The sequence below is a fragment of the Gopherus evgoodei genome, chromosome 11, assembly GCF_007399415.2.
Source record: "Gopherus evgoodei ecotype Sinaloan lineage chromosome 11, rGopEvg1_v1.p, whole genome shotgun sequence".
Classification (NCBI taxonomy): Eukaryota; Metazoa; Chordata; order Testudines; family Testudinidae; genus Gopherus; species Gopherus evgoodei.
In genome coordinates, this window is record NC_044332.1 from 71,382,362 (window position 1) to 71,396,201 (window position 13,840).

Genomic DNA, 13,840 nt, shown 5'->3' on the forward strand with positions numbered 1-13,840 from the left:
GCTGCCAGCTGATATCCCCGGTGGGTCTTGGGACCAGGGTGGAGTATAAGCTGGCACACCGGGGCTCCTCACCCTCCAGAGGTGGCAGGAGGTCCCGCCACTTTGTCTCAGGGTGGGACGCAAGGAAGAGAAGGGTGTGGAGCATGAGTGTGTATAGATGTTTCCTCCGCGTGGTCTGGAAATGAACTGGCTACAAATCGTGCAGCCAGCTCACAGTGAAGGGGCGAGGGGGAGGCCCTTGGGTCCATGGGGCCGACGAAAAGGTCCGGAGGGCTTGGGGTGGAGGGTGGGCAGAGTGTGCCCCTCTATCAGGTTGATTGGAGACAGCAGCCTCACTGGATCTCTCTTCACCCCCGCACAAGGCTGGGCAGGGGCAGAAAGAGCATGGGGTCTCAGTGTGTTTCCACTCACGGTTGGGAGGGCAGCCGTTTATGAATACTCTTTCCAATCCACTCAGAATGTAGGGACTATATAGGGCCTACTCACATATATTCTATCAAAACTCAAACAACCTAAATCTTTATTTTACTGAACAATTTATTAATTATTATTTATATTACCATAGCGGCTAGGAGCTCTAGTCAGGGACCAGGACCACATTGTACCTGGTGTTGTACAAACAGAACAAAAAGACAGTCTATGCCCAAGGAGCTTACAACTTAAAGACAAGAGATGGATACAGACAGGAGAAATACAAGTAAATTGGATGATACTAGTCAGCGTGATTAGCACAGCAGCAGCCTGACTGTTGTCAGCATTTTCATAGGCATCAGACAAAGAAAAGTTTTGCTAAGGAAACTGTAGGGGCCTCCTTCTGTCCCCATAGAAGTCTATATGGCCCAGATTCTCAGACATATTTTACTCCTGGGGGAATTCTGCAGAGCTGCTGGATGCCACTAGGGACCGCTGGACTCTGCAGGGCCCAGCTCTCCGGCTTTCATCCTGGGGATGGAGGTGCTCCATGCTTTGGCTGCCTGGCTTGATCCTCATCCATCCAGGGATGGTGTTACCCAGAGTTCTTTCAATCCAAAGCTCTTCGTAACTTACTCTGTGTGAGGTGGTATCAGGAAATAAATTGGAGACATGGCCATCTGACCAATACATGGCTGGCACAAACCGTACAATACAAGAGTGCTCTCACTTAAAGCTATACTTTATTTAGTTTCAAGCACTTACTCACATCCACAACAGTAAAACACCTCCAGCCCTCCATAATTACTGAAGTTTGGTGTGTATCTCTTGAGTGGTACAGTGGGAGCCGTGGGATTGGCCTGTCTTTCAGCTATCGTTGAGGGCCCTAAACTGACTCCATGAAGTGATCCCAAAGAGACCAAACCTCTCTCCCCTTATTTATCCTTGTTAGTAGACAACTGAAACAACAATAAAAAACCTTGTTAGGCAAGCAGTTTTAAAAGCTAAGCAAGAGGTTTCCTCAGATTGCTAATTAGGCAAATATATTCCTGCAGGGTTTGCATGCCTTGAGGCCCTGACAGACACATGCCAGAAGGCAAATATAGATACGCTTCTTGTTTTTCTCCTAAAACACAGACCCCAGCATGTTCAACAGAGACTTCATGAGAGGGGGCGCAAAGGTTGAGCAAGAGGCTGAGTCCTCCTGGCTTAGTCATGCTAAGGCTGCACAGGCCTGCAAAAAGGCCCAGAAGTTTGGCTGCTGTTAGCAACAAGTATGATAATCAATATTACACTATCAGGAGTGGTCCCTGGCCTTTAACTGGTCCTCCAAAATCTCCTCGTACAATGAGAGAGGGCCCGGGAGACCTGGCTCTGGCAAAGTGTGAGGAAGGGCAGGACTGTAAAGAAGCTGGGGGGAGTAAAGGCTCTGGGGGGGAAGGGGTGCCCCACAGCTGGACTCTGGGGATGCAGGTATCTGGGCTCTGGGGTGGCCCCACACACCGCCCCCTCCAACATCCCCCAACTGGAACCGGATTGTCACAGGTGTTTAATTCTCTACTCCTGGGGCAATTTTTTGTTGTCATCTCTACTGTGACATTCTTGTTGACAAATATTTTGAAATAAATTACCAAAATAATTTAAACTGGAGCCATTATACTGTGTTCTTTTGACAAATAAAATAGGCAGCATTTTAAACTGTGTGCAGATTTGTTTGGTGCAGAATTCCCCTGGGGAGCTGTATTTCGGCACCTAACTACCATTGATGCTCTGGGTCTATGGGCGTGTCACTTTCTTGCCATGCTCTGGGGCCTCCTTTGCGGATGAGTTCCCATCCCCGGTGCTCTGCCTCTCCACCGGGGCAGCCCTGCCTCGCTCATGCCCAGCTCCACTCAGTTCCCCTGGGCGCCTGCCCTGAAAACAGGGCCTCGGGGGCACGTGTAGTTAGAGGGGGAAAGAAGCAGGGCCCCGACTAGCTCCCCGGCCCCGGCCAGCGCCCACGTGGCCGCCCCCGGCTGGCGGGGTGCGGGGCGCGCTGGCTGCGCTCTGTCCGCCAGGGGCCGCTGTAGCCCTACGTCTCCGCTCGGGCCCTAGAGCCCGGGCGGGCGGAAATTGGCAGGAAGGCACTTCCGGCTAGGGACCCGGAAGCGGAAGTGGCTGCGGCGTGGTGGCAGGCAGGCAGCGGCGGCGTGGTCCGGTCCGGTGTAGGTAGTGCGAGAGCGCCGTGTGATGGCGGCGGCGGCGGCGGAAGTGGTTGGGGCCTCGGCCTCGCTCCTCGCCCTGGACCCGCAGCTGCAGCGCGAGTTCCAGGACAAGGTGCTGCGCGTCCGCTCCGGCAGACGGACCAAGGTGAGAGCCCGGGCCCCGCCCGCGGGTCTCAGCCCCCTCGGGCAAGCCCCGGGCAGCGGGGCCCGCGTTGGAGCTGCCTGCGGGGAGGCGGCCCTGAGCGGGCCGGCCGGGGGCTCCTTCCCTGCTCCCGGGGCTGTGGAGTCACTTCTGGACAGTCAGTGCAGCGGGCACTGGGGGATCCGCTACGGAGGGAGGGGACATTTCAGACGCCGAACAGCCAGAGGCTGCCTAAAAAATTTGACTCTCCCCCACCGTCTCCCCCCCCCTCCCACCTGTAGAGTTGAGAAACAAGCTCGAAAGTCGCGCAGAGCCGCGATAGTGGAGATACTTGGCAGTAGGGTTTTGTGTTCAAATCTCGGTGGGTGTATTCGTGCTGTGAGTGTGAAAATTGTACCTGGTGGGAGACCGGCTAGGGAAGGAAAACGGGAAATCAATCAGGGATGCAACCTGCTTTGGAAGATCAAACTAGAAATTGATTTACTGGGACCAGATCCGTGGCCTTTTGTCTCCTTTTGTTTAAGGTGGTGATTGGGCATAAACGTTCCCGTGTTTTTAATGTTTCCTGTATTTTTCCTTTTCACAGCATGAGAAGCTGACTCCTGGTGTAATTTATTTAGGGCATATCCCTAGGGGGCTTTTTGAGTCACAAATCCAGGAGTACTTCAGCCAGTTTGGAACAGTCACCAGACTTCGGCTTTCAAGAAGTAAAAAGGTAAAAATCATAATTGCTTTGAGTTGTTTAGCTTCCTAATTGCAGTTATTACTGATTTTTCCCTACGTCCCCCAGATCCTCACATTCATTTAAGAAACTTTCCCCATTAGAAGTGAGCACTGGCCAAGAGCTATCTGCATATTGGTGTCCTCATTGTTATTTTTTATTACCATTTCCCAGAACTTCATTCAAGGCCCAGTTGTTCCACATTAAGATGCAGGAAGTAGCAGCCTTTCTCCATTGGCATGGATAACATCATCTTCAAAATCATTGAAGCTCTGACCCTTGGATTAATCTTTGGCACCCTCTTACTCCTTCCTACATGGCCAGAGTGTTACCAAGTTTAACTTCTACAGCATTTCAAAAATCCAATTCTTCTCTATCCCTAAAGCACTTTTCTGTGTCCTTATCTCCAGTCTCGATTGCTGCAACCTTTTCTCCAGCTTCCCTGACTTCCCTTCAATCCATCCAAAATGCACCTGCTAAAATCTGTTCTCACCTCTGTCTGTGCCCTTCCCTCTGCCCACTTTAAGTGTATGTAGCCACCAAAAATGCATGTGACCGACCAAATATTGTGTAATCTTGTACCCCTCTTCCCTTTCTCCTACTTTGACACAGTCTCAGGTTTTCTTTTCATTCATGTCTATAATTAAAGTGTAAGACCTGTGGGGCAGGGTTTTGTAAAGTGCAGAGCATGCTTTGTGTGCTGCACAAACAAAATCAGTTAACATAGTTACTAGTGCTAGGACTTGGACAACAGATTATTTAACATTATGAAATCCTCACATCCTGGACATCCTTCTCCTCTTGATTTCCATTTTGAGAATGTTACTGATGTGCAATCACTCCAACCAATGTATAAAAGCAATATGGAGGAACACGGACTTTAAAAATGGGCTGCCATTTATACCAGGGTCTGAGAGAGCCTGAAATATCCCTGCTCTTGTGTTCTAATAGTCCATCCTGGAAACAAGGATAGCCTCTCAGAACACACAGAAATGTTCGCTCTTCAGGAATTCAGGATCCTCGTCCCACTTCTGAACTTCTAAAGCCATTGATTGGTTTCACAAAAACTTCACCACCTCAGAAGTATACTTTTACTTGGATGTTTATCTTAAATGTCTTGTTCCAGAGGCTGGCTGAACTTTGGTCATTGGTCTTTAAAACCTTTAATTTAAGTTACTGGTTTGAATTCAGCTCAGCTGGTTACTGAAGATAACCTTGTTCTGAAGTCTCATCATTGACTTAGAACTTGTTACTTATATCTGTTTTGTAGTGTAGAGGTATCACTTGAAGTGGAAACCCTGTTGGCAGGGTCAGAAGAGGGAAAAGGCTTGCCATTACCTCTTACCATAAAGGTGGTCATTCCAGAAAAGAATAGAGATATATAGGCAGGTGTTGTGAGGAAGTTGCCCCTGGTTCTGTGGTTAAACAGGGCTCCAATTCCAGTGCTGTGAATCTAGCCCCTTACATCAGAACTAAACACACAAAAGTGAGAAATGTTAGAGTAGTCTGTATCCGCTGTAGAATTCTGAATGAATATAACAGGAGGGACAGTGCTTTTAAACTCCCTGACTACTTTGTAATACAAATGGCTGGTTTTAGATCAGGGGTGGCCAGCCTGAGCCACTCCCCATTAGCTCCCTGCTGCCTGCTCCCAGCGCCTGCTGCCCTCTTCACACCTCCCAGTCAGCTGTTTCCTGGCATGCGGGAGGGGACGGGAAGGAGTGGAGTGGGGGCCAGGACCTGTGGCAGAGCCAGGGCTTGAGCAGTGAGTACCCCCCCCCCCCGGCACACTGGAAAGTTGGTGCTTGTAACTCTAGCCCCAGAGTCAGTGCCTGTACAGGGAGCCACAGGTTGGCCACCCCTTCTACTGAAAGGGGAAATGCCCCTTCATCTCATGGCATAACTTTTACTTAGCTTTTTCGTTTTGTTATGTTTGTTACTAAGCAATGTTTATTTCCCTGTATACATAACACAGAGCTATTGGTTTCACATAAAATCTGTAAAAGCTTATCTTTATCTTGTACATCATCATAGGCTAATTCTGCCCTAAGACTCGTGAAGTGCTTACTGAGTTTACTGGGAGTTGTCTTCGTTGATCTGAGAACAGAATGCTCCTTGGAGCGTGAAAAAACAGTCTAGTGTAGTTCTCAGACATAGTGTGTAAACATAACCTAGATTTCTGATACTGTTGTCATTGTCTGGCAGACTGGAGACAGCAAAGGCTATGGATTTGTAGAGTTCGAATCAGATGAAGTTGCTAAGATTGTTGCCGATACCATGAACAACTACCTGTTCTGTGAAAGACTCCTAAAGTGTGAGTATATGAGACACTGGTGAGCGAGGGAAATGTGAGTGTATTGTTTCCTGGGAAGTCAGGGAAATTTTGCATTTTCGTGTTAGAGTTCCAGCACACAAGGAGCTTTTCCAAGTGAATATCACCGATTCTCTTTTCCTTTCTCCTTGAGTGTCGTCATCGTCGTCTGTCCCCCCACCCCATGCAATCCTCGCAGTCTTATGACTGCTAAGACTGTCTAAGATTTCCAAAGGGGTTTGCACCTACATTTGAAATTTTTTAGGGGTCCACAAATGAAAAGAGGTTGAAAATCACTGCCTGATTCTGCTCATTTCCTCTGAGGCATGTGGCACTGACAACTGTCGGAAGATGGGCTAGATGCATCATTGGTCTGACCATTCTTATAATATATGGAGATATACCTATCTCATATAACGAGAAGGGACCCCAAAAGGTCAATGAGTCCAACCGCCTGCCTTCTCTATCAGGACCAAGTACTGATTTTGCCCCAGATCCCTGAGTGGCCCCCTCAAGGCTTGAACTGCCAACCCTGGGTTTAGCAGGCCAATGCTCAAACCACTGAGCTATCCCTCTCCCCTACCTTCTTAACTGTTGATTTAGTGTGATATGCTTTATGACACAGGTGAATATATGCCACCTGAAAAGGTGCATGAAAACCTCTTCAGAGGCAGTAAGAAGACATTTAGGAAGCCATCGCATCCAGCAGTCAAGCGATATAACAAGAAACGAACTCCCCAAGAGAAGACAAGGATGACAAAGAGACTACTAAAAAATGAGAAACAGTTACGAAAGAGGCTGGCTGAGAAGGGAATAGATTATGACTTCCCTGGATTTGTAAGTGAAGGCTCTTGTGGTTCTTGGTCAAGTATTAAATTCAAAGTTCATGTCTAAGATTGTGCTAAATAGGAGAAAGTGTTGCATCCAGTATACGTGATTGATCTAAGAATGTTACATTTAATCTGGAGATTAGTGCAGAGATTAAATCACAGTGAGGACAGCGTGAGCGATCTTAGAAATCATACAGTGACTTGATTGCTGGATTGTTGGCTCTACCAGACTTGGGGAATGTCTACACTATGGACCTTACAGCAGCACAGATGTAGCAAGTATCATGGGGTAGCCGTTTTAGTCTGGATCTGTAAAAGCAACAAAGGATCCTGTGGCACCTTATAGACTAACAGATGTTTTGGAGCATGAACTTTCGTTGGTGAATACCCACTTCGTCAGATGCATGCACCCTCGAAAGCTTATGCTCCAAAACGTCTGTTAGTCTTTAAAGTGCCACAAGATTCTTTGCTGCTTTTACAGATGTAGCAGTACAGCTGTGCCACTGTAGAGTCTCCCCTGTAGCTACTCTTTGCCAGCAGGTGATGTCTCCTGCCAGCGTAGCACTGTCCACACCAGCACTTTTTTCGGTGAAACTTCTCAGGGTTGTTTTTTTCACACCCCCAAGTGACAAAAGCTTTACTGACAAATGTGGTAGTGTAGACAAAGCCTTGTTCTCTTTCTTTTAGAGAAATGTCTTTAACATTATACGTGTTTAATAGGACAGTGACTGACTTGAAACGTGATCTTTGATTCGTGTCAGTTTGTTTTCCACTACTTGCCTATCCAAGACACTTGTAAGCCCCCCTATTACCATAGGACCCGAGCACCTCAGTCTTTTAATGTTTATTTTCGGTCTGCCACTCTGAAGTACAGAAATGCTATTTATCCCTATTTGATAGATCTGAGGTAAAGACAGAATAAATGATGTGCTCAAAGTCACTCGTGAAGTCTGTGGCAGGGCAGGGAAGCCAAATATTCCAAGTCCCAGGCTGGTGCCCTAATCATTGGACCATCCTTCCTCTACTTAGATACTCTGTGTTTACAAAGCAATGGGATGAAACACTTAACTATTGCAGGGTCCAATTGTGTATTGTCAGTAGATATACAAGATCCTGTAAGGGTTTTCTTATTTCTGTGATTGTGTGGTGGATGTGTACACCAAATCGCATTCCTTGAGTTCTGTGGCACGTTAGGTCAATTTACTGGTTCAGATGTGATTGGTGCAGTAAAGATTTTATAACCGTGAAGGAAAAGTCTGTCGGCTGCATTAGGAGAATCTCAATAACTTTGCATTAGAAGGCAATCCTGTGTAATTACTTGATATGTTTCTTTTCATAGGCTGCACAGATGTCTCAGAAGAAAAAAAATGTTTCAGACTCAAACCTGAACATATCTGTGAACAGCCAGGTAAGATTCATCTGATCTCAGTGGGTTTCATGCAGACTAAAGGCACCAGACCTTGTTCTTCAGACGCATGACTGGTTACTGCAGTTCCCTTGTTACTTTCTTGAGGCTGTGTCCTGCGCCCTGTTGTGCTGGTGACAGACTGACTTTGTAGCAATAAGAGTTGCAGTGTGGGTAAGAGTGCACGCTTCTGAATGGAAGGCAGCATGTGCTGTCTGGAATAGCAGAGGTCTTAAGTGTTGTCTACACTAGAAAATTCTACCAGCCAAAGTTTTGCTGGCTTACCGTTACTGATAAGGTATGTTGACAGAATGCGCCAAATGTGGCTGCTTGTGCTGCCCATGCATCATGTCCACCCGCCATCGGTTGTGTCATCAAAACGCAGTTGCACTGTGGGTAGGCATCCCAGTGTCATCCACACTAGCTTCTGGCTTGCTACCCTTTAGGAAGTTTACACTGTGGGGTGGTTGCTGTGTATTATGGGATACCCTCATTCCTCTTAAAGGGCTGTGGGAATTTGATCTTGAATTCTACAACTTCCTGTTCCATCCCATTATCTACTGCTCTTTTACATGACATTTTCAACTTGTTTCTGCAAATATGGATGAAGCACACAACAGCTCAGGTCTCTTCTCCAGCCAGCCACTGTTAAAGAGAAAGTTGCATTGTGGGATTGTTGCTGGAGGACAACTCATACTTGTATAGCTATATGTGCGTCCACACTAGCACTGTGCCAACAGATGGTTTATTTCACTTGAGGAAATGGCAATAATTATTCCAGCAAACATGGAGCATTTATCAGCAAGACCCAGAATTATATATGAATGGAAGCCTGGGCCAACAGAAGGAAAATTTTGCCAGTAAAACTTCCTAGTGTAGACCAGGCCGCAGTTTGCTAATCTGGTATAAATAAGCTAAAAGATGTTGGGAGCTGCCGTCAGCCATGTAAAACGAATAGTGCTATGATCAGAAAGGTCAGATTCCCATGCTCGAGATTCCACGTTACAGTCCAAAAGTCTAAAGAACACTAAGGTTTCACCTACTGCTTTGACCTGTCAATAAGAGTTTTGAACACTGCACCTTGGCCTTCTCCATTTTAATGTACACCTGGAAAAGTCCGACTGGGTGTGTGTGTGTGTGATGGGTTGAGTGCTCTCATTTGGATCCACAGGAAAGAAGTGTCACAGCAGGTAACTGCTGTGCGGTAATTCTGGATAATTGAGGGTGGGGGTTGGCTTGTCTCTTGTGAAAAGGGCAGAGGCGGCTATCTGAGGGGCTTGTAAAATAAGAAAACAATGCACAGGGAAATGGATTATGTTTTAAAAAGATATTGCCATTGGGATGTGGAAAATGTTAGTTTCTACATGACTCTGGATTTATAAGGGAGCAATATCCCTGGCTCTTAAATGTCTTTACATTCTTCATGACACCTTCTGTTCATCTTTATTTTCCCTTCATTTTACCTTCCTTAACCCTTTGAATCAAGGAGTAATTATCTTAATGCTGAAAAATAGAGCAACTCATGACATTTGTTCAAGGGAATACAAATTAATCTAATTCATATTTCCCCTGTACCATTGCTGAAAACATGTACATCTATTTTAATATGCAAAAATTGACAATCTATTTAGAAAGCTTTCCAGTTTAGAAATCATTTGCACTTGCTATCTCTTGGCAGTTGTTCCATGTGTGCTTGATGCCGTATAGGATATGTCTGTTAGGGAAGCTGTCCCTCCAATGGTAACTACCTTATTTGGTTTCTCTAGGACCCCACCCCAGTGTGTACGCCCACAGCGCTTGAGCGTCGGAAATTGCAACCAGCAGAAGATGATGAAGACGAAATAACCATCAGACTGCCTCCAACAAGTGTAAAGAGCACTGCTCGAAAGACCAAGAAGACAACGGAGCTGCAGAAAAAAATTCATCCAAAGAAACGGAAATAAACAAAGACGAAGCCTCTGTAGCCAAGTTTTTCTTCATTCCAAAGGATGCTTGCAAGCTGGAACTTCCAGCAGTCCTTACTGACTTGCGTTCATTCTTGGTTTGAGTAGAACAGTGGTTCCCAACCTTCCCCATATCAGAGGGCCCCGTCCATCTAGTCCGGAGGCATTCCACTTAGCAACAAGGGAAGGGTAGCCGCAGCCCCCTGTCTGAGAGCCCCTGCTATAAAAGATTCTCAGAACTCTCTCAAATCCATGTCTGTGTTGATCAGTGTAGATAAAATGGAAGTTTGTGTCCTAAGGTGCCCACTGTCACTTTGAATTAGCTCTGTAACATACTACTCTTCTCTCATTAGAATGGCTGATCCCTTTGCAAGGAAATCAAAGGATAGCCTTGCGAGCCCACTGATGGCCGTATGCTTAACAGTACTAATTAGTGGAGGGATATCAATTTTTATAAACACGTTAGAAGTACATTGTGACTTTCAGTAGCATCAATGGGATGAATGCTCGTTTTACATTAATGGTGTATTCATCTAATTCATGAAGACTAATTTAGATGATGTTTCAGGCTGCTCCACAATGGAACTCAGATCTCCTGGCCCCCAGACTTGGGCTTTTACTGCATCATATGACCCTTTATCACAGTCGCCTTTAGAAAAGGAGCTTAAAACTCCAACCACTTAACACGCTTTCAAAACTTGCATTAGCCTATAGGCTGCTCTATAATCATGCCAAACAAGTGAAAGTAATTTACTAATTGCATCTGGATTTCTCTCTTACACACGTTTGCTGCTCTGTTTGCAGACTTTAAAGGAACCTTGAAAGCGAAGGAAAACATTAAAATCCATGATTCTATCTTCCACTTCCCATAAGTCTGACAACACAAAAAAATAGGACTGACTTTTTTCAAGTGACTTCTGGCTAGGTTGTGTATGGTGCTGGAATCGTATTGAAATGGCCTGCTTTAAAACAGTTGCATCTTAGATGTGAGTACTCAGCAAGAATGGGCAAATTTCTGCTGTTTCATGGGTGATCTGAAAGTAGTGTCTATTTTTGAGACAACGTGGTTAAAACACAAAACTGAGTGGAGATTTGGGGTTATGTGTCTAGCTCTGCTTGTCTGTGGCTTTACACAACTCACTTCATTGCTCTGTGCCTTAATTTTCCCATCTGTAAAATGAGACTAGCTGCTTGTGGGGTGAAGAGAATCAAGTTAATATTTTTCCCTCTGCTGATCTTTACAGTGTATTTTTTACTGATCCATAAACTGAGCATCAGTACCCTACACTTGAATAGGGAGGCTGATTCCTGAACGAATGGCTTGTCTCACTCCTACTCTGAGGTCAGAGGAGCTGAGGCTGGCTTTCATTCTGCAAAAAGAATGAAAACGTTCTCGCAACATCTGTCACAGATGACTTCGAGTACTTCAAATTGACATACTGGCACTACAGTGAAGAGGGTAACTACAGACCTGGGCTAAAGTCCTATCCATCATTCTGGGATCAGCATAAAACCTTGGCAGAATGTTTTTGAGGCAGGCTGTTTTAGTTGTTCCAAAGTCTGGTCTGGAATCAGGTGGAGACATTGTTAGGAGACTAGAGATCTCTAGCTTTGTTTCATCGGTGAGGTCTGTTAATTTGATTACTCAACACAAAAGGAGAGTCTGTCTTTTAAAACAGTGGTGTAGTGCTAAGTTTCTCTGGAGAAATACTATAGCATGTGCATGGAACTGTCACTCCCCCAGACCTTTTAGAAAGTGATCCTTTGACAATGCAATTAGTATTTGTATTTTGTTTAATATAAGTCTGAGTCACACAAAAATGAATTTGAGTTACGCAAGTCCTGATCTTGTATTGCTTGAGAAGAGAGACTCTCATTGCTGCAGCTTTGTTGGCCATTGGTCAGGCTTGGCAAGAGATTTCAGATGAAAACCTGGCTAAGACTAATGGACAACATACCTGAGCAGCCAACTGAATTCCTGGCTATTGTGGGACTTGCCTGGCAGCAGAAGGGAAGTTTGATCAATTTCCTGGCTAGATCTATCCTCACTTAGTCATCTTACGATTTAAATCTGAGAGTCAGATGTGTGTATTTGCTAGCCTCTGTTGGGTGACTAAGGTCAGATAATTTGCCTTTGTCTCTTAGTGATCAAGGAAGCATCTTGGCTGGGTGTGACTTCACCTCAGATGTTTTTGGTTTCTTGGGCACAATGGGATGCTTGGGAAATCTGCTAACCAGCCTGGCACGATCACCAGTTTTGCGTACCTTCTTTAATAATGTCTTGGCATGCACACAAAATGAAATACACCTTTCCAAGACATTACACCCTCTTATTAGTGCAGATGGGTTTGTTTTGCTTTGCATAGTAAAGTGTTTAATGTAGCTATATATTTTAACTATTTATCTATACAGTTAAGGGTTTGAACAGTCTTGAGGTTAAAATTGTTTGGAAGGCAGAATCTCACCTTACATGTTGCCTATCTGCAAGGTAATAATCCACTAGTAACTAAATAAACAGGAATTTTAAAAATCAGTAGTAATCTGTTTTAAATACAGTAGCTCGCGTGTTAAGGGCCTACAATTTGCCACAGTTGCTTTGTACAAAGGACACAGATCTAATTCAGGGGTTCTCAAACAGAGTTGTGACCCCTCAGGGTGTTGTGAGGTTATTACATGGGGGTTGCAAGCTGTCAGCCTCCACCCCCAAATCCTGCTTCGCCTCTAGCATTTATAATAGTGTTTAAATATAAAAAATGTGTTTTGAATTTATAAGGGTCGGGGGTCACACTCAGGATTGCTCGGTGAAAGGGATCAATAGTACAAAAGTTTGAGAACCTCTGATCTAATTTATTCATTCTGTCCAGGTCACCTTTAAAAAGCTTATTCTTAACCTAAATACTTACATTAACAAAAGACTTACCAGATCAATGTAGCCTGAACATTATCTCAAAGTATAAAGGTTTCAAAAATTGCATATTGTAAATTAATTTGAGTACCAGCATAGGATATTATGAGCAATATTTAGATTCAGGAAGGCATACTCACCAAGCTGCTGCTGGTGGTTTTTTATATGCTTTAAAGAACCTAACACTGGATGGCAGCATATTTCACTGATAGGGAAACAAACCCCCACCCCACAATGAACAGAATGGGGGAATCTCTAATGAGTGGTCTCCCAAGATCAAATAAAAGAAACTCTAGTATCTAGGCTGCACTAGGTATGATTGGTATGGCTAGTAAACTGGCTTGGTATTTAGGGCTCTCTCTGCAGGAATGGGCAAGCAGTGTTCCATGGGGGAGCTGGACCTTGCAAAAATCATGATGGCCTTATTGGAAATCATGCCCTGCTCTTTATCAAAAGGACTTTGATGTTGGTAGAAAAACACTGATCAGTCCAGACTGAGGACAAAAGGAGCTGAATGTGTTTATCCAATATGCTGCCAGCAAACTCTTCTTTCTCACTCTCGCTGTGCAAGCTCCTCAGTTAGAGCCATTCCCCCCCCGGAAACAAGTTCTAACTCTGCCCTCTCAAGCCTGGCAGTGCTCTGCCCCCACCTATCTGATCTCATACGCCCTTTCCCCCCTCTGCGTGCCCTGTGCTCTGCCAATTCAGTTCCCCTATGGGCCAGATATGCATATGCTGAAATCAGTAAGAGGTTTTGCCATCTCCTCCCACGTGTGACTCAATGGCTTTTTATCCTGTCTAATCCCATGTGTCATGCACTGGAATTCAGCTAGTCAACCTCATCCTTCAGATCCTTCCCCAAGAGCCACTCCTTTAAGCCAGCACTTCCATTGCTAAACTCCACTTTCATTTTGGACATCCATTCTCTATTTACAACAAATCTCACCCAAGGAACTCCTGAGCCCTGT

At 45.2% G+C, this 13,840-nt stretch overlaps 1 protein-coding gene across 2 annotated transcripts; it reads left to right on the forward strand.

The window, feature by feature from the left end:
* Positions 1-2,558: 2,558 nt before the first annotated feature.
* NIFK (nucleolar protein interacting with the FHA domain of MKI67) lies at positions 2,559-9,987 on the forward strand. 2 transcript variants are annotated; one of them, XM_030580308.1, is made up of 6 exons: positions 2,559-2,760; positions 3,344-3,472; positions 5,684-5,792; positions 6,415-6,626; positions 7,959-8,027; positions 9,791-9,987. In XM_030580308.1, the coding sequence occupies exons 1-6, from the start codon at positions 2,641-2,643 to the stop codon at positions 9,965-9,967; spliced, it is 816 nt and encodes a 271-aa protein (XP_030436168.1). In that variant the 5' UTR covers positions 2,559-2,640; the 3' UTR covers positions 9,968-9,987. The 2 variants fall into 2 exon arrangements, with proteins under 2 accessions (XP_030436168.1, XP_030436169.1); XM_030580309.1 differs by having other exon boundaries at positions 7,968-8,027.
* The last annotated feature ends 3,853 nt before the right edge of the window (positions 9,988-13,840 follow it).